The following is a 19,363-nucleotide window of genomic DNA, read 5'->3' as shown; positions in this document are numbered from 1 at the left end:
ACATACTAAGGCATGGACATATCAGATAGATGGATAGAAGGATGGATAGACAGACAGACAGATGGGCAGATAGATGGACAGATAAATATATAGATGTTAGAGGAATGGATAGACACAGAGGGAGAGAGACAGACAGACAAACGGCTAGACAGGTGGATGGATAGATGTATGGGCAAACAGACAGCCATACAGATAGATACATGTTAAAAGTATGGATGGACACAGAGGGATAGGGACAGGGAGATATACAGGTGGATGGACAGATATATGGGTAGGCAGACTGATAGACAGACAGACAGACAGACAAGCAGCAGGACAGACAGCCGAACGACAAACAGACAGATGGATTGTAGGGATGTTGATGGATGGACACATAGAGGGATAGATAGATAGATAGATAGATAGATAGATAGATAGATAGATAGATAGATAGGACAGACAGACACAGATCAAGATATTACCATTCAAATACATAGATTATGTGTGTGTATGTACTGTATGAGAGACAGAGAGAGAGAGAGAGAGAGATGCTGTTCTTTACTGATGCGCCTCGTGATTCTTGTGTACAAACACACCATTGTTTTTGTGTGTTTGTGTGTGTCAGGATGACAGTGAGGGAGAAAGTGTCTGTGTGTGTGTGTGTGTGTGTGTGTGTGTGCGACTCAGCAGCCTCAGTTTTTTTTAGCAATTTCTGTGTTTAAGACTATATTGTTTCATTTTCTTACATTTGTTCTTTTTCATTTATTAAGATTCTTCTAATGAAATAGAATATTTCAAATTATGGCCATATCTCTAGTCAGATTAAAATGAACACTTTAGCTTTATTTTTAAGCAATGTTGCTTTAACCATTTAACACACATCTCATCCTCCCTGTTTACTCCCCACCTCCGTGTTCCTACTGTGATGAGCGTTTCCTTCTGGATTTTTTGATACAGAGATATTAGAAGGATACTAATTTAAACACTCACCCCTGATATATATATATATATATATATATGTGTGTGTGTGTGTGTGTGTGTGTGTGTGTGTGTGTGTGTGTGTGTTAAAACAGACCAGTAAAAGGCAATTCAATATTAAATGTAGGCTATAACAGATGTTTGAGCGAGAGACTGAAGAGTGAGACAGGAAGTCCCTGTAAATCTCTTGCCCTCTTACTGAAATTAGATCAATATTTCTGCCTCATATTTCCATCTCCTCTTTTTTCTCTTCTCTATTAAGATTGATGTGAATTAACACCGACAGAGTAATATAGAGGACTAGTCCACACTAATAGAGATATTTTTTTAAATGTGTCTTTTTTAGGTTCCATTAACTTCCATTCCATTCCAATAACACCTTAATATACAGGTTGCGGTTGATAATTGGTGAAATTCAGAACTTGAAAAGTCTGAAAAATAATAATAATAATTCATATTAATATTTAGACCTGGAAGTGCGGTAAATTAAAAACATTTAGCTACATGCTGTAGTTTACTACAAGCTTAGTAAATATAGGTGTCTTTCATTAACATGTAAACAAACGTCAGTTACGACTTACTTGAGCTTACTTTGTGAACGTACAGAGGATTAAAAAAATACACAATCCTGTTAAAATGACAGGTTTTTGTGATGTAAAAAAAATGAAACCAAGATAAACCATGTCAGAATCTTTTCTACCGTTATCGTGAAATTTTAACCTATTCATTAAAGTGAAAAACAATAGGAATCATTTTAGACGGGGAAAAAAACCAACAAAAAAAATGTACAATAATCTGGTTGCATATGTTTGCACAGCCCTAAACTAATACTAAGTTGAAGCACCTTTAGATTTTATTACAGCATTCAGTCTTTTTGGGTAAGAGTCAATCAGTTTGGCAAATCTTGACTTAAATTTTGCCATTCTTCCTTGCAAAAGCATTCTAACCCTGTCAAATTGGCTAGATATCTCCTGTGCACAGCCCTCCTCAGGTCACCACACACATATTTGACTCAGATGCTGGCTGGGCCATTCCAAAACCTTGATCTTGTTTTGGTGAAGCCATTCCTTTTTTGATTTGGAGGTTTGCTATGGGGTGTTGTCATGCTGAAAGGTGAAATCGCTCTTCATCTTAAGTGTTTTAGCAGAAGCCTTAAGGTTTTGCCAAAAAATTGACTGGTATTCGGAGCTTCTCATTATTCACTTCACCCTGATTAAAGCCCCAGTTCCATCTGAAGAAAAACAGCCCCAAAGTATGATGCTGCCACTACCATGCTTCACCGTGAGGATGGTGTTCTTTAGGTGATGTGCTGTTTTTTTGTGTCAAACATGTCTTTTGGTATTATGGCCAAAAAATTTCAACTTTGGTCTCATCAGACCATAACACATTATTCCACATGGTTTTGGGAGATTGGATGTATTATTTTTTGGTAAAACAGGCTTCCGTCTTGCCACCCTACCCCATAGCCCAGAGATATGAAGAATTCAGGAGATTGTTGTCACATGTAGATAGCAACCAGTACTTGCCAGAAATACTTGACTGCAATCCCTTTTAATGTTGCCGTAGGCCTCTTGGCAGCCTCCCTGACCAGTTTTCTTCTGATCATCTCATCAATTTTAGAGGAACAGGAAAATCCTATAGGAACAGCTGTACTTTATTTGTAGGTAATCAGTCACTTTAACTGATAGGAGGTGTATACTAATTAGTATTTAACATGAGTTTGAATGTGATTGGTTGATTCTGAACACTGAACACTGGTATTTTCATTTCATGTTTGACTTGCATTGTATAGAAAATAAGTGTCGGAAAAAAAGAAAACTTGGTTTGTGATCATGTTGCTAAAACAAGCAAAAAAGAATGGAAATGATGTAGCATTTGTGGTGAGACACCCAGGATACAGATGTGATTTTTATGTTTTATTGTGGCCAAAACCTAAAAATGACCTATTTTGGTGTGGACTAGGCCAAAGTCGTGTATTGTTTTTGCAGTGATACAATCTATTTCACAGCTGTAATCTGTCTAATTTCCAGAATACAGTGACAAAATCAAACCAAAACAAAGCTGCTGACTTAAAATGACAGTTTCAGATCGATTGGAAATGAACAGATATATGAAGTAATGATTGAAGTTTCCTGGACAGCATTAAATACCTTTGGGAATAAAGTTATATATAGAAACTACAAGCCTGAATAAAGAATTTTAAAAAATGTTGATTGATAAATGGATAAACAGAGATTGATGGCTAGATAATAGAAAAATGGCTAGGTGTGTGTGTGTGTGTGTGTGTGTGTGTGTGTGTGTGTGTGTGTGTGTGTGTGTTATACATTATATATTGAAGACATGCAAGCTGATCCTATATATTTGCTTTATAACTAAAAAGAAGAGTAGCTGAGGGGATGGTTTAAACACACAGACAGACAGACACACACACACACACACACACACACACACACACACACACAAAGAAGAAGAAGAGTTTAATTGCATTCCTGACGCTGTCATCTTGCTCCGGAAGGTTCAGTAGCCTTCAGGCACGAGTGTGTTAAAGCCGCTTTTCTTGTGACAAGCTTCAGCTTCCAATGACAGCTGCTTTCCTGAGGCTGCCTTCTTCACTTTCCTCTCCCTCCTCTCTCTCTTGCTCTCTCTCACTCTCTTGCTCTCTCTCTTTCGTCTTTCTCTGACCACTTTATCATAGCTGCAACTCTCTTTGCTGGAAGACAGAGAGCATTAAGGTAAAAATCAGTGATGTGCTTCTCTGTTTCAGCTTTATGATCAAGTCTGAACATGGTGTAACAGGAGATCACACCTTGACACAGATTTTGGGGTGGGGGGCCTGGGGGATGGGGAGCCTTATGGATGGATGGATGGATGGACAGAGAGAAAGATAGCTAACAACAGAGATACATTATAGAGCGATACACAAAGAGATGGAGGATAGAAAGGTACACATATAAACAGCATTTTAGCAGTATTATGTCATTAGTAGTACTAGTTGCTGTAGTAACTAGATAGATAGATAGATTGATTAATAGATAGATAGATAGATTAGGAGTTACTCTTAATACCCTGAAGTAGATTATTTTCCAATAAAGGCATGTGCCGAAGAGTGTTATCCCTCCTTATACCACAGCAATTTGTCACACCTTACTTTTAGCCTTTTATAGTTACATCTAATGTTATAGCATTTTCATAAAACGGAGTTCTCCATCTATAAATGGTCAATAAATGTCCCCTTTACCATGATTATACATTTTTCGTAGATATTTTTTATTTAAAATTTGTTTGTTAGACTTAAGTTACAAGAGCATCTCTTTTAGTAACTGGCTTTTCAGTCTCAGTTCTGATTTTTGCCAGTTAACAACTACAAACATGTTCAATAAGGTTTTGTTGAATATTTGCTTATTTATCCATTTATTTTAAAAAGGATCAATTATTAAAAGTGTAGTGAGAAATGGTCTAGGATATAAAGTCAAGGATCTAAAAATCAAAATAAATGAATTAACAACTAAGATTATTTACTACTTTAGTTAACATAAAAAAAAAATCAATGACATTCAGCATTAATGAACCATAAGTAATGTTAACAAAGTAAGTTAACACTTGTATCAATTGACGTTTGTTTAAGTGTTAATAAAATACTCCTACTTTGACTAAAACTAAATCCATAAATTTGCGAAAATTAAATTGCAGCATAAACATAACTTTCTTAACTCTGGTTTCCTGGTGTAAATATTAAAACTTGCTTTTCCGGGTCAGCTCTGAGTTTTGCCACTTTACAGCTGCAGACTAAGTTGTTCATATTTGTCATTGTTGAACATTTTTAAAATCTGTTTGTTAGACTTAAGTTACAAGAGTGTCTCTTTTAGTAAATCGTTACAGTAGAAATAATAGACCTACTATTATCAGAGCTGCTGTTGGAGAAACTTAACATCTTATGACTAATCAGATTCGAGAATTCAACTGCGCTGTGGTATAAAATGTATTATTCATTCTTCTCTATCGTTGCTTTCTAGTTCTGAAAACTGATCGCAACTTGGTAAGCCCTTGAGCTCTGTTCGTAATAAGCAGAGGCTCGGAGAGGTCAAAGATCGAGCTGTTTCGCACATTTGGAGAGGTATGGCCTCTTTGTAGTGTCTTTCACTCGTCACTTTTCATCTGATTCATCACGCTTTATCTTGCCCGAAAAGTCCTAAAAACAAGCTTGTGGTTTGTTGCCCAAATCAGTGTGTGATCAGTAGTGCAAGAACAACTGCTAGCTGTGAGTGTATTTGTGTGATGACATAGTTGACTTTCCATTCTAGTGCTGATTTTCTGTTGTACAGTGTAAATCCTTTTAAAGGATTAAAAAAAAATAAAAGAAATGCATCAACAACTAACATTATAATATTACAACTTTATTTGCTGTTTTAGTTAACACTAAAAATAGTAAATTAACAAAGCAAGTTAACACTTGTATTAATTTATGTTTGTTTATATGTTAATGAAATATACCCGCAGTGACTAAAAATAAGGCTATTCTGTAAATTAGCAAAAATTGAATTACCACATAAATGTAGCTAACTTTCAGAACTCTGCTCTCCTGGTGTAAATATTTAAACTTGCTTTTCAGTCTCAGTTCTGAATTTTGCCAGTTAACAACTACAAACATGTTATTGAAGGTGTTGTTTATATTTGTCATTGTTGAATATTTGCCTTATTTGTTTATTTGTTTGAAAAAGGATCAATTATTACAAGTGTATTAAAAGAAATGGTTCAGGATATAAAGTCCATGATCTAAAAGTAAAATGAATGAATTAACAACTAACATTATTTACTACTTTACTTAACATAAAAAATTTATGAAATTCAGCATTAATGAACTATAAGTAATGTTAACAAAGTAAGTTAACACTTGTATTAATTTACATTTGTTTAAATGTCAATGAAATACACCTGTTTTGACTAAAACCAGTCCATACATTTAAATAAAAAATAATAGATTACATCATAAATTTTGCTAACTTACTGAACTCTGAGCCAGAAACATGACCAGTTTTTTAAGAGAGGGAGGAGAATAATCTAGTGTAGAAAGAAAACGGAAGAATGTAACTTTTTCACTAATGTAAACAAATTAAAAGGATAGAAGAGAATATATAAGCATAAATAAAAGAAAGGAAATGGATTAAATAAATCATATAAAATGGGAAAGCAAGAAAGTAGGAAAAGTAAAAGGAAGGATGTTTGATTGTAAGAAATAATGTAAGATAGGAAAAATTATTTAAAAGGAAGAATGTGATGTAGAAAGGAAGAGAAAAATGAAAATAATTTTTGAAAAAATATTTTTTGAAAGAAACCAAAAATGTAAAAGTATAAATAATGTAGGATAGGAAGAAAAATAAAAAATGCTAAAAAAAAAAAAAAAAAAAAAATGCTAAAGAAGAAGAAAGAAAGGAAAAGGAAGACTGTACGGTAAAAAAATGAAGTAAAGTAAATCATATAAAATGGGAAATAAATAAATAAGAAAAGTCAAAGAAAGAAAGAAAAATGAATTTAACAAAGTAATAGAAAGTATTTAAGAAGGATTGTAAAAAAGAAAGAAAGAAAGAATGAAAGAAAAAATAAAGTAAGAAAGAGAATCTAAGATAAAGAAAGAAAGCAAGATTGCAAGAAATATTATAAGAAAGAAAGAAAGATTGTACGAAAGAAAGTTCGAATTAAATGTAAGAAAGAAAGAAAAAGAATGAAAGAATAAAGAATGTAAGAGAGAGGGAATGCAAGATAGAAAAATTTGGAACACAAGATTGTAAGAAAGAAAGAAAGTTTATGCTGAACTCTGTCTCCTGGTGTAAACATTAGAACTTGCTTTTCAGGCTCAGTTCTGAGTTTTGTCAGTTATGTTGTTCATGTTTGTCGTTGTTGAAAAATGTCACCAGTGCTAATGTTAGCATTTAAATGAATGTTAAAGTTAATGGCACATTAATGTTCACATTACTTATCAGGGTGTGTTAATGCTAAAGCTGAAGTTCATGGTGTGTTCCTGTTAACTAATATGTTGAACAATGTCAGTTACAGGAATCTTATTTTTTGTGTTAGTCATCTGTGTATTTACCATTGATAGAGGGAAGGGGGGAATCATGTATGGATGAATAGACTGAATTAGGAAAGACTCATCTTACATAATATTAGGAGTATTATATATTCTAATGAATACAGTATTATAAGGTTAACTTATAGTAAAGTTAGTATTGCTAAATGAACCATGTTTATCTGTCATCTGTAAAACACATCCACAAGTTTAATTTTCAGCAGGAAAAAGTGTGTGTGTGTGTGTGTGTGTGTTAGTTACAGAGGGTTATAGAAAGTTATAAAAGTTTAGTTCTAGATTTATAGTGTGTTTCAATTTGTTGTGTTTATTAGCTGCCTAGAGCTCTGTGTGTTTGTGTGTGTGTGCAGAGAGAGAGAGAGAGAATGACGAATAGCAAGTTTTGAGTGAAGGATTTTATGAAGCAACTACATCAAAAATAACACACACAAACACGTGTACACACACGTGTATACACACACACACATATACACACACACAATGCACAAATTGATTTTTTCCTGCTGAAATTTGAAACCTGTGTGTGTGTGTGTTACAGAGGGGAAGTTGATGGAATGCCCCTTTGGCACTTGAGGACCCATTAAAGAGGCATCCAAAGTCCTGCCTGCCTTTATTTACACAATGTAACAGAGGAAGCTCATGCAAACAGGTTAATTAGTTTTATAATAATACACACAGCGTGAGAGAAAGAAAGAAAAACATTGGAAGAGAAAAAAAATGAAAGGATTAGAAAATAAATAAAAAGTATAAATAAAAGGAAGGAAATGGATAAAAGAAATAAGATGGCAAAGAAGGAAATGACAAAAGCTGAAAGAAGGAAAAACATTGGAAGAAAATGTAAAGGATTGAATAAAATGGGGAAAAGTATAAATAAAAGAAAGCAAAAAAGGAAACAGAAAAAAAGTGAGAGAAAGAAAGAAAGACCCACATTGGAAGAGGAAAAAAGACAAGAAGTATAAATAATGTAAGATAGGAAGAATCAAGAAAAATGTTACAGAGAGAAAGAAAGAGGCAATATTAAATAAGAAAGAAAGAAAATGGGCAAGGAGGAAAATCAAAAAGAAATAAAAGACGAGAGTGGTAATGAAAAAGGGAAAAGAAATTGTAAGGAAAGAAGAAAGAGACAGGATGAGAATACGACAGAAAAGTAAAAAGGAGAAAAAAACAGAAGGGAAAAACTGATCACCATCAAACAATGTGAGTTCGAGCTTGAAAGTGTGTGTATAAAAATCGGAGGATTTTATATTGGTTAAAACCTCTATTAAACTATTCATCTATTATTAATCAGATCTGTTAATCTAAAAACACATCATAGCAGAATCTTTGATAGTTCGTTATTGTGAATGTTTTTGAGTGACAGTCGGGATTAGTCCTTATTGAAAGTAAAAAGGTAGAGATTATCTTCTGCTGAATCGTTCCTTAGGGAGAGAGATGAGGATAGCAGAGTGTTTCTGTGCTCAGTGGAAACTAGGATGTGGTCTGTGTGTGTGTGTGTGTGTGTGTGTGTGTGTGTGTGTGTGTGTGTGTGTGTGTGTGTGTGTGTGTGTGTGTGTGTTTTAATCACTGTGGTCGGATCTGCAGTAATTAAGTGCAGTGCAGAGACGCTGATGAGCCTCATGCAGGAAACTCCAGCGCAGAACAGTTCACTGTGTTCCAGCAAACTTCATTCACTCACTGAGAAATGAAATGAAATCAGGGGCGCTAGAGGAGGAAACACGGGCAAGATTTTTCTTTTTTATAGAGAGGAAAAATAATAGTCTTGTGTGGAAACAAAGAAAGAAAAAGAAAGAAAGATGTACATAATGTAAGTTAGGAAGAAAAGGGGAAAATTGTAAAAAGGAAGAATGTAAGGTAAAAAAATTAAAGGTGTAAATAAAATAAAGGAAATGCATAAAATATATAAAAAGGGAAAGCAGGAAATAAGAAAGAAAAGAAAAAAGAATGTAAGGTAGAAGAATTAAATGGATAGAAGGAAATATATAGAGTACCATAAAGTATAAATAATGTAAGATAAAAAGAAAAAATAAAAGGAAAATGCTAGAAAGAAAGAAAATGGAAGGTCAAGATTTGAAAAAAATTTGAAAAAAAACAATGAAGTATAAATAAAAGAAAGGAAATGCATGAAATAAATCATATGGGAAAGAAGGAAATAAGAAAAAAAGTCAAAGAACGAAAGAAAGAGAAAAAGAATGTATGAAACAAAGAAAGAATGTAAGATGGGGGAAGAATGAAAAGAAATGTCATTGGCAGAAATGTAAGGTAAGAAAAAGAATCAAAAGGAAGAATGTAAGGCACAAAAAAAGAAAGAAAAGAAGGAAGAAAAACACTGGAAGAACAAATGGAAAAGATAAAAAAAAGTATAAATAAAAGAAGGGAAATGGATAAAAGAAACAATATGGGGAAAGAAAGACATCAGAAGAAACCAAAAAATAAAAAAGTATAAATAATGTAAGATAAGAAGAAAATAAAAATGCTTGAAAGAATGAACGACAAAGAAAGAATGTAAGGTAGGAAAAAGAATAAAAAAGGAAGAATGTAAGATAGAAAGAATGTACAATAGAAAGAAAGAAGGAAAGAGAAAGAAAAGGAGAATATAGTTCATGTGTGCAGAGAAAAGTGGCTAGCTAGTTTAGCTAATGATTTTTCGAGTAACTTTAAGCAGTACTGTAAATTACAAGCTAACGTAGCCACGTAGCTAGCTAATGAACAATGAGTCACAAGCTAACGTCAGCGACGCATCACTTTTACACAGTTACTCACAGGAAACATCTCACAAACGTTAGGTTAGGTTTTGGAGGAAAGGGTGTCGACATTTTTGTTGTAGCTGCATGATTTGTGAAACGTTTACATCACGTGTGTAGACAGCTGTTCATTTTCGAGCGTGAAGAAGAAATAGAAGAAGAAGGAGGGATAATATGGCGGCTGAGTGGCCTCATGGTTCTGTGTGGTGAATCTGCTAATACGAATATCTATGCTACATTTATGTTATATATGTATCCTGTTGTACTTATGCAATGAAAAGTAAGTGTGTTTAGTTGCATAAATTCAAAGCTTGACTGTGTGTGTGTTGGGGTGAGTGAGACAGATGGAAATGAAAGCAGCCATAATTCAGCAGGCGTGCAGGGGGGGAGGAGAGGGTAGAGACTGTGTGTGTGTGTGTGTGTGTGTGTGTGTGTGTGTGTGTGTGTGTGTGTGTGTGTGTGTGTGTGGAATGCCTTCATGTTCACAAACAGAATGCATTTTCCCAGGCCATTTTTCAATGTTGTTGTTGTTGTTGTTTTCAATTGCGCGCACACACACACACACACACACACACACAAATAATGCACAACCAAATGTTTGTGTATGTGTAGGATGTGTAAGGAAGTTGTGTAGCCCTACATTATGCTATTCTGTGTGTGTGTGTGTGTGTGTGTGAGCGCGCCGTTAAGTCCGTATAAACATGTGAAGCACTGAAATGCAGGAGACGTGTTTATTTGCACGAGTGTTTGTGTACATGCTGGTTGCATGGAAACGACATGAACTCAAGGTACTGTTATTCAGATCTCTTTCTCACTCACACACACACACACACACACAGTTCGTCTAACTTTGATTGCCTTTGTATTCCTTCTGACATATGACTTAATCCGCTGATTGATGGCCGCCTCGTACAGGCAATTATACAGCCACGCTGTTTACACACCGCATAAACACACACACACACACACACACACACACAGTTTCAGAAGACTAAACTGGGGGGGAATCTCCCAAAATGTGTACAGCACCTGTGATACATATAGTGTAGTATTTCGTTTTAGAATACATTTATATTGCAAGCTGTGGGTATGAAATAAGTGCATAAAACAGAGCTTGGGTGAAAAATATGTGCATACTAAAGCATGTGGGTGTAAAATACATGTAGGCTTTAGGTATAAAATTGCATACTAGAGGATTAAAGTACATGCATGCTACAGGCTTTAGGCATAAAATAAGTGCATACTACAGAATAATTGCATGCTACCAGCGTTAGTCATAAACTAATGCGTTCGAAAAAAAAATTACGCGTATCACGTGTAATTAGTGTATACTGCAGGTTTTAGGTATAAAATTGTTGTATACTACAGGTTTTAGGTAATACAATCAGCGTATACTACAGGTTTTAGGTATAAAGTCATTGTACATTACAGGTTTTAGTTGTAAAGTGATTGTATACTACAGCTTTTAGTTATAAAGTCATTGTATATTACAGGTTTTAGGTGTAAAGTCATTGTACATTACAGGTTTTAGGTGTAAGGTTATTGTATACCACAGGTTTTAGGTGTAAAGTCATTGTATACTATAGGATTTAGGTGTAAAGTCATTGTAGGCTACAGGTTTTAGGTGTAAAATCATTGTACATTACAGGTTTTAGTTGTAAAGTCATTGTACATTACAGGTTTTTAGGTGTAAAGTGATTGTATACTTCAGGTTTTAGGTGTAAAGTCATTGTATACTACAGGTTTTTAGGTGTAAAGTCATTGTAGGCTACAGGTTTTAGGTGTAAAGTCATTATACATTACAGGTTTTAGGTGTAAAGTCATTGTATACTACAGGTTTTAGGTTTAAAGTCATTGTATACTACAGGTTTTAAGTGTAAAGTCATTGTATACTTCAGGTTTTAGGTATAAAGTCATTGTATACTACAGGTTTTAGGTGTAAAGTCATTGTATACTACAGGTTTTAGGTGTAAAGTCATTGTATACTACAGGTTTTAGGTATAAAGTCATTGTATACTACAGGTTTTAGGTATAAAGTCATTGTATACTACAGGTTTTAGGTGTAAAGTCATTGTATACTACAGGTTTTAGGTATAAAGTCATTGTATACTACAGGTTTTAGGTCTAAAGTCATTGTATACTACAGGTTTTAGGTATAAATTCACACTACAAGCTTCATTTGTTGAGGTCTAAAAGTTGCTGGACCTTCTGTTTTGAAAGAAAAAAAGAGGAGGAAAAACAACAACAAAAACCCCCACATCTGTAGAACACCTGTGGTTTTGGAGCAGTGTTTAATTCTGTGCTATGATTGGTCGGGTGCAGAGTTAGCATTTTTGGTTAATAGGTTGTTTACAATCGCTCTGATCAGCTGTAAACAAACCAGAGCAATGTTCACTCGGCCTGGGTAAGTCTTCGGACAATTCCTAGAACACACACACACACTTCCTGTCCATACACACTGAATGGCCGCATATGGAGAATTTTAAACTGCAGAGAAGAGAGTGTTATATTCACACTACAATATGTAGTTTTGCTAAACCTGTTGGAAGTGGGACAATGTAGCAGTAAAACTGTTTCATTTCATTTAATGTTTATTAAAAATTAATTTCACTGAGAATATAATTTAAATAGTAGAAATGTTTGTATGAAACATGCAGCTTTTGTATAAGTTAACTGCTTTTAACTATATAAGTCGAGCATACTGTATATTGATCGATTTTATTTAAAATAAATGAATTCAAAACATTCTCCATTTACTGTGTCTTTCAAGAGAGAAAATCTAGTCAAGACACGAGAGTGAGATGGGTGGAAGGGGGCGGGGCTTCCAGAAGGCCAGCAAAATACTCCTGCGCAGCTGCCAATCATTCCAGATTCATGTGGTTTTGCTCATCAGCCATTTTTATTAGGGTGCAAAAAGAAGCCTGCTTTTTAGTTGTTTTTGTTGTTGTTGTTATTTTCCATCTCACCCCCACCCCATTTGAAAACTTCTGCCATACACACACACACACACACAAAACATGCGCCTTTTAGGAAGCAAAGAACTCCACTTACCTTGAAGAGTTCTTTTTTTTTTCATAAAAGAGCTGATACATTACTAAAAATCACACACTGTTTAAAAAACTGAGAAACTGACAGAAGAAGGGTGAATGAGAGATAGAGTGATGGAGAAAAAGAGGGAAAGATGGAGAAGGGGTTGGAGAGAATCTCATGTCGAAAGTCAATCAAGCTGTGATACAGAAAGATTACCGAAAATAATGGAGAAATAGAGCTTGAGGGAGGAGTCAGGGGACATGTCCTAAACCACAACTTTTCAAGTTGGCATGATGTTAATTTAAGAACTAGAAGTGATCCAAGTAAATATTTTGGGTGAGACAGGCTTCCATTATTTGTTAGCTACAATAGTGCAAGAAGCAAATGTCTGACACCAATAATGTCACACGTCCACCAGACAAGCCCTGTGAATATCTAGCTGTTAATATAGAAACCCTTAGAATGAGCACATTAGGCAGCTGTACTGCTTTGTATTTTCAGAGCTGCCGACGTTGTAAATTACTGAACACCTTTTGACCAATCAGAATCGAGAATTCAGCAGCGCTGTTGTAGAATGGCATCTAGTATTAAATGACAGAGACGCGGTTGTTGGTTTGCGTGACCCAATTTGAGCAGTTACGCTTTCACTAACACCCTGTTGAATGGCCTTGAACGTGAAGGCTGCATTCCACTTCATTTCCTAGAATCATGGCAACACACACACACACACACACACACACACACACACGCGTTCTCTCTCTCTCTCATTTTATAATTCTCCTGTGATTATGCAATCAGGCCTGCCGTGTTGGCTTTGACCTCAGGGAACTCCACACATACACACACATGCACGCACATACACCACGCTTCAGGCATGAGTCATATCCGAAAACGAGTGGAGCGAGGGAGAAAGAGAAAACACACTGATGAACTCCAGGCAGCCTTGCTAGCCCATTCCTCCCTTTCCCTCCCTCCCTCTCTCTCTCTCTTGCATAATCTCGTGGGTCTCGCTGGTTCAGAGGAAACGATCTGTCTCTTCTGTGACAGAATGAAAAAAAAGTGTGAGTAAAACAAGAGAAAACAAGTTAGGGAGAGATCAAACCTGCACATACATGTGACACAGTATATAACACGGCTTTCAGATATAAATATAAAATATGCGCACACTTTGTACGAATCAAAAAAGGTGCAGGATCACTGCAGGATTCAGGTATGAAGTGATTTTATGCATTCAAAATATGCACACTTGAATGCTTCAGGTTTACATTCAGAAGTTGAGTTAAGCACGAGTAATGAGGAGTTCATACCAGAATCGCACACATGGCCATTCAGATCTCAGACATTACTACAGACTTGAGCACTATTCAGGCAGTTACACGAGCACTCAAGGGTTTCCAGAAAACTGAGGTGTGTCTCAGTTACACACGAGGCCGACCTTGGACCTAAGCCAAATTTGTTGCACGATATCGGGCTCAAGCGAGGTGCGGTATTAAGTTCAGCACCACTGTCTGACAGTTTAATGTAACCACCATAAGTCACGCTGAAATGTATGTTTTGGAGTATTGTGTATTAAAAGACACATTGGCATTATTTTATTAAGCTGACAAAAAAAAAGATAGCTGATTAAAAGTATTAAGAAAACAGCTTTACTTTATGATTTCATGACCTCAATTTAGGGCTGTCACAATAATTACGTTATCGACTTATCATACGATATATGGACATGACCTCGATCATTTTTGCAGACCTCAATATCGCCCTTTATATTTATATGCATGTTTGTTTACATAAGAATGAATGTCACTAGCATTTATTAGTAGTGCTGGGTCCAGGTCCACCTTGTTCGAGTCGGGACCAAGTCCTTAACCAGCCGAGTCCGAAAGGGGCCGAGTTGGACTCAAATTTGTGTCCTTAATGGCCGAGTCCGGCCGAGTCCAGAAAGTTATTAAATTGAAAAAAGATTTGAAATTACAATTGTATATTCAGCACTGAGCTGTTCAATTAATATTTTAACCTTCACAAACCAATGGCAACATAAATGCAACAAAACAAAAACAGTATTACATCTTGCTATTACCATTTAATATTTTTATTTCACGTCATCAGCACCTCAACGAGTTTTCTATCAACAAATGGTTTCAAAGACAAAAAGGGATATATAGGTATATATAGAACTTTTATTATATTACAAGTGTATGAAAATACAAATGAAGCTCTTTTGTTATTGTATCACACTATATTGTGTCGCCCAGTTCGAGTTGACATTTCAGTGATTTGATGCCTCTCCCCCACAGTTATATAGGCTGAGAGAGAGAGAGAGTACAGAGTAGAGTTACATTCCGCAACACGTCATAACAACAAGCTTCATGCTTTATTACTGCTTTTAATCTGTCTATGAATCACAACAAACTTATATCTGAACACAGCTCAGTTCATGTAACTTTTTCATTTTAAAAATTAAAACTAAAAATCCCTATCAGCAGGGTTTATGATATTTACTACATTAAGAAGTGCATTTTACATTTTATGTGCAGTTCAAGACTGGAATCACCAAATGCTAATGTTTAAGGGTGGGCGATATGACAATCTTATTTCATGATAACAGTGCGTGTTCTCAGGTAGTTCTATCAGTATTCAAGTAAGAAATACTACAGAAATTGAATAAATCAATTAAATGTAAAATAAAATAGACTTCACTGTATGACGTACAGTGATGCTTATTAAATTTACTGAAGATATTCAGTCAAATGAGTGAGTGAGTGATTTTCTCTTTGTCTTTTGTTGTTTGATGAACATTAATAACACAGACAGTAGCAGGTTTATTAGACTGCTGTCACTTTAACAGCTAATGCACAGATCCAATATACTGTATTGACACACCTCCAATTTTCCCCCCAACTGTTTACATTCACTTAAAACCTAACCGACTGTGTTTGCATGAATACTCGGCCATATCTGCATTTTGACATGATGTGTGTGTATTTATTTGACCGTCCAAGCGTAATAAGCAGCTAAAGGGAACTCAATTCTGTACTCGCATGATGAGACAGCTTTGAAGACCCCTGATGAGGCAGGGAGACACTCTTTAATTTCTTGTTATCTTAATTTTATGTTGTTGTTTATTTTTTTTATCTTTCTTTTCATGTTACACATGGCTGTACTCGGAAAAATTTCCGAGTTCAAAATGTCGGAGTCCGTGTCAAGTTCAAGTACAAATTTACCCGAGTATGTGACAAGTCCGAGTTCGTTCATAATTGGCCTTGAGTCCGGAGTCGAGTCAGAGTCCTCGATCGAGTACCCCAACTCTACATTTTAGCCATTTGCGCTGCTTCTGTCCTCTCGTCATATTCAATTTTGAACTTCGAATATTCGTTGAATTTAAGATCAGAATGCACATGTGAATGCAAAGACTGTGCATTCAAATTTTAGATGTTTAGCAAGCACTAGCACTGATTTTAATTCAAACATACTTTTGAAAAAGCGACATGCAAGATATTAACAATGCACTAACCATGTTTTTTGAAGAAGAAAAATCTAGAAAGCATAGTTCTAGTGTTGGAAATAATCCAGTCGTGTTCAATAATGTCGGGGATTGAGCCGCTTACGCTGCGTGAGGTGAAACTGAACAGCGATAAACTCAAGCACTTTACTAGCAGGTTAATTAACTCACCCAAATACAAATTATACACATATGAGGTTAATCAGGCATACACACAGCATAAACAAAATATTACAAGTTGCGTTTGCAAAAAAATGACACAAACGCACAAGTGAACTTAAGTAAGGCGCTAGGTAGAATGGTAAGTCACATTCCGACACTAAAACACAGACAATGAATAACTAAAGTATAAAGAATTCACAGTACTGTATTACAGTCCATTTTATTTATTGTTCGGTTAGATCTTAAGTCAAGAGAGTTACTCCATGCTTCAGCCGTTGAGGTGTGAAGTCAGATCCAGTCATTTCTGGATCTCCGTGTGAAGGCGGTGGGTCCCCAGGGCACGTTCCCACACAGCGCTCTCCTGAAGGGCTGCTTTGGTGTTGTGGGATAAAAATAGTCAGCTGTAATTACTAGAAATGATTTTGCAGGGAGGCGGGTGTGTGTGTGTGTGTGTGTGCGTGTGCGTGTGTTTACCATGTGCTAATTTGTGGTCAGGGCATTGTGCCATTATACTGATTGCTGTTGCTTAATTTCTTCAAACTGTTGTGATGCTGGGTATTTCATTCATACTGTCACATCTACTTTCCTAATACACAGTGTCCTTCAGTGGAATGGGACCACCATAGGATGATTCTCAACACAGCAGTAGCACTGTCATGGTGTGTGTAAAGCCACTTTTCCACTGCATGATACAGCTCGGCTCGCTTTAATTTTCTGAGCTTGCTTTTCCACTGCAGTTTAGTGCCGCCTCAACGTGGGTGCCATCTTCCACTCACCTTTACGCAGGAATAATGTTGTATTATCAAAGCCCTGTATACATACACGGACAGGCCGTATTCCAAATGCTTTGCCTGTTCACTGAACATGGACCCTATTAAGGATGTAAAATAATGGCGTTCTAGGCCTTACGTAGTGCTCGATATGACTAAGTTATATTCAGCCGCAACAGGAGTGACTCTGATAAACGCCTGTTTGGAAATTGGTAACGAGCAAGATTTAAAAATCTAAGACAGAAACCTTTGTTGTAATTTTATCTGTAATGAGGTAAACAATGCATAATTTTCAATGAATAGAATATTACCATACGCAAAGTATGTATTAAATGACACATTTATTCAGGTTCAATGCAGAATGACTTGTTAAGGAGAATTCCCTACTCCCTCAGTGCGTGGCTCACATTTAGTACCGGCTCGGCTTGCTCGGAACCTCGACCGAGGTAGTACTACAAAAAGTACCAGGTACTATCCACAGTGGAAAACCCCGAAAAAGCAAGCAGAGTCGAGTCGAGCCGTACCGTGCAGTGGAAAAGTGCCATTTGTGGCGCTGATATGAGTGTATCAGGTACAGAAGTGGTTTTGGGATTTTTGATGGTCACAACACACAGCCCCATCATTGATTATTTTCCTCTAATAGCATACCCTGTTGTGTTTTATCAGTTACTAAACATACTCCATTTCATTTGCCAAATCTTGCTCTAATATCGCTCTCTCTCTCTCTGCCTCTCTTTCTTTTTCTCAGATTACCGCAGTGTGTCGTGAAGCCGCACTTTTTGCCCTGCAGGAGGACATTAAAGCTGAACACATTACTGTCAGCCATTTTGAATCCGCCCTGACAGTCATAAAGCCTCGGGTGCCAGACTCGCTTCTTCGGTTATACACTGACTACCAGCGGCAGCATGGCTCTGGATCCTTCCACTGACACTGCTGTGTGTGAGTGTGTGCGTGTGTGCGTGCAAATGGACTGAGATCTGAATACAGAAGAGTCCAAACCAAATAACTCGAATGTTTATTGTACCTGGGTGATGATACGATAACAATATTGTGATACGTTTACACTATGCCGACTCACAGTGTGTAAACACCAAAAGGATAAAGAATTGCAACATAAAAGTGGTCACATCACTCCACTCCTGCATTTCTGTTCTGTTAATTGCTTGCCTGCATAATCAGTACGTGAAATAAACGCGTAGGATCTGTGCTCTATTGTTGTGTGAATATTTGCTCAGAGGAGAAGTTCTCCAGCCTCAAATGAGTTACAGCTCCATAAAAGTTTTACTCCGTCACAAATCGGGAGTTTTACAGCCGTAGCGCGTTTCAGCTTTATTAATTTACTGCAGGCTTAATCCTAGGAGACGACCAAAGTGGCATGCAGGCATTTAGGCATGCTCTTAAAAAATACTGCAGATTAAAATGAATAAATCACTTAAAGAACACCCTGTAGTGAGATCTTTAAATGATTTATTCCTTTTTATAATTACTCATTGTAATTAGTAGCTTATTATAAACCTGAGGTTGGTAGTTTACACTTAAGGGAACTGCATACTATATGCATATAAATATGTAACTTTGCATATTATAAAATTCCCAAATTAAAATTTCAAGGGTCAATAAAGTCCATTCATCCATCCATCTGTCTAAAGCTATGATTCTAGTCTCTGCTCAATCTTTCGTTTGCCAGTGTGAACACTGGATGCGATTTGAGAGTTAATAACAGCTTGAGAAATCGTTGACACCTCGTCATTTCATGTGGATTGGATCTGGATTGTAGCCTGATACGAATTTAACCATGAGCATTTACATTTGCCTTTAAATGTGTCTCTTGTTGATTCTGACTGCTGCATCATGTCTAATTAGCGAATCAGTTTATAAAATGATCACATTTTTATGCCATTTCTCATTTCCAGTCATTTAATGTGGTGCCTTTTTTAAATTTCTTTAAAGGCACTAACCTCTTCAATTTTAGAATATGTTTACAGTGGATTTTTGATTTTCCTGTGCACCTTGGAAAGATAGATGATTGTTCTTGTCCCCTAAAAATGCCTCTCAGCCCTTCAGACCCCATAAATATAAATTTGTTTTATGAACACATGCCAACTAATCAAATATTAGGCAT

At 36.1% G+C, this 19,363-nt stretch overlaps 1 protein-coding gene across 2 annotated transcripts in view; it reads left to right on the top strand.

The window, feature by feature from the left end:
- Positions 1-18,448, top strand: part of spata5 (spermatogenesis associated 5) — a 102,911-nt gene extending 84,463 nt beyond the window's left edge. For both annotated transcript variants that reach the window (XM_053688204.1, XM_053688199.1), the window contains exon 16: positions 17,990-18,448. In XM_053688204.1, the coding sequence (XP_053544179.1) occupies positions 17,990-18,169 (180 nt within the window). In that variant the 3' untranslated portion in view covers positions 18,170-18,448. The remainder of the gene's footprint in view (positions 1-17,989) is intronic.
- The last annotated feature ends 915 nt before the right edge of the window (positions 18,449-19,363 follow it).

The sequence above is a fragment of the Ictalurus punctatus genome, chromosome 2 (genome assembly GCF_001660625.3).
Source record: "Ictalurus punctatus breed USDA103 chromosome 2, Coco_2.0, whole genome shotgun sequence".
NCBI lineage: Eukaryota > Metazoa > Chordata > Actinopteri > Siluriformes > Ictaluridae > Ictalurus > Ictalurus punctatus.
The sequence above is the reverse complement of the archived record's forward strand: the minus strand, read 5'-3'. Positions and strand labels throughout refer to the sequence as shown.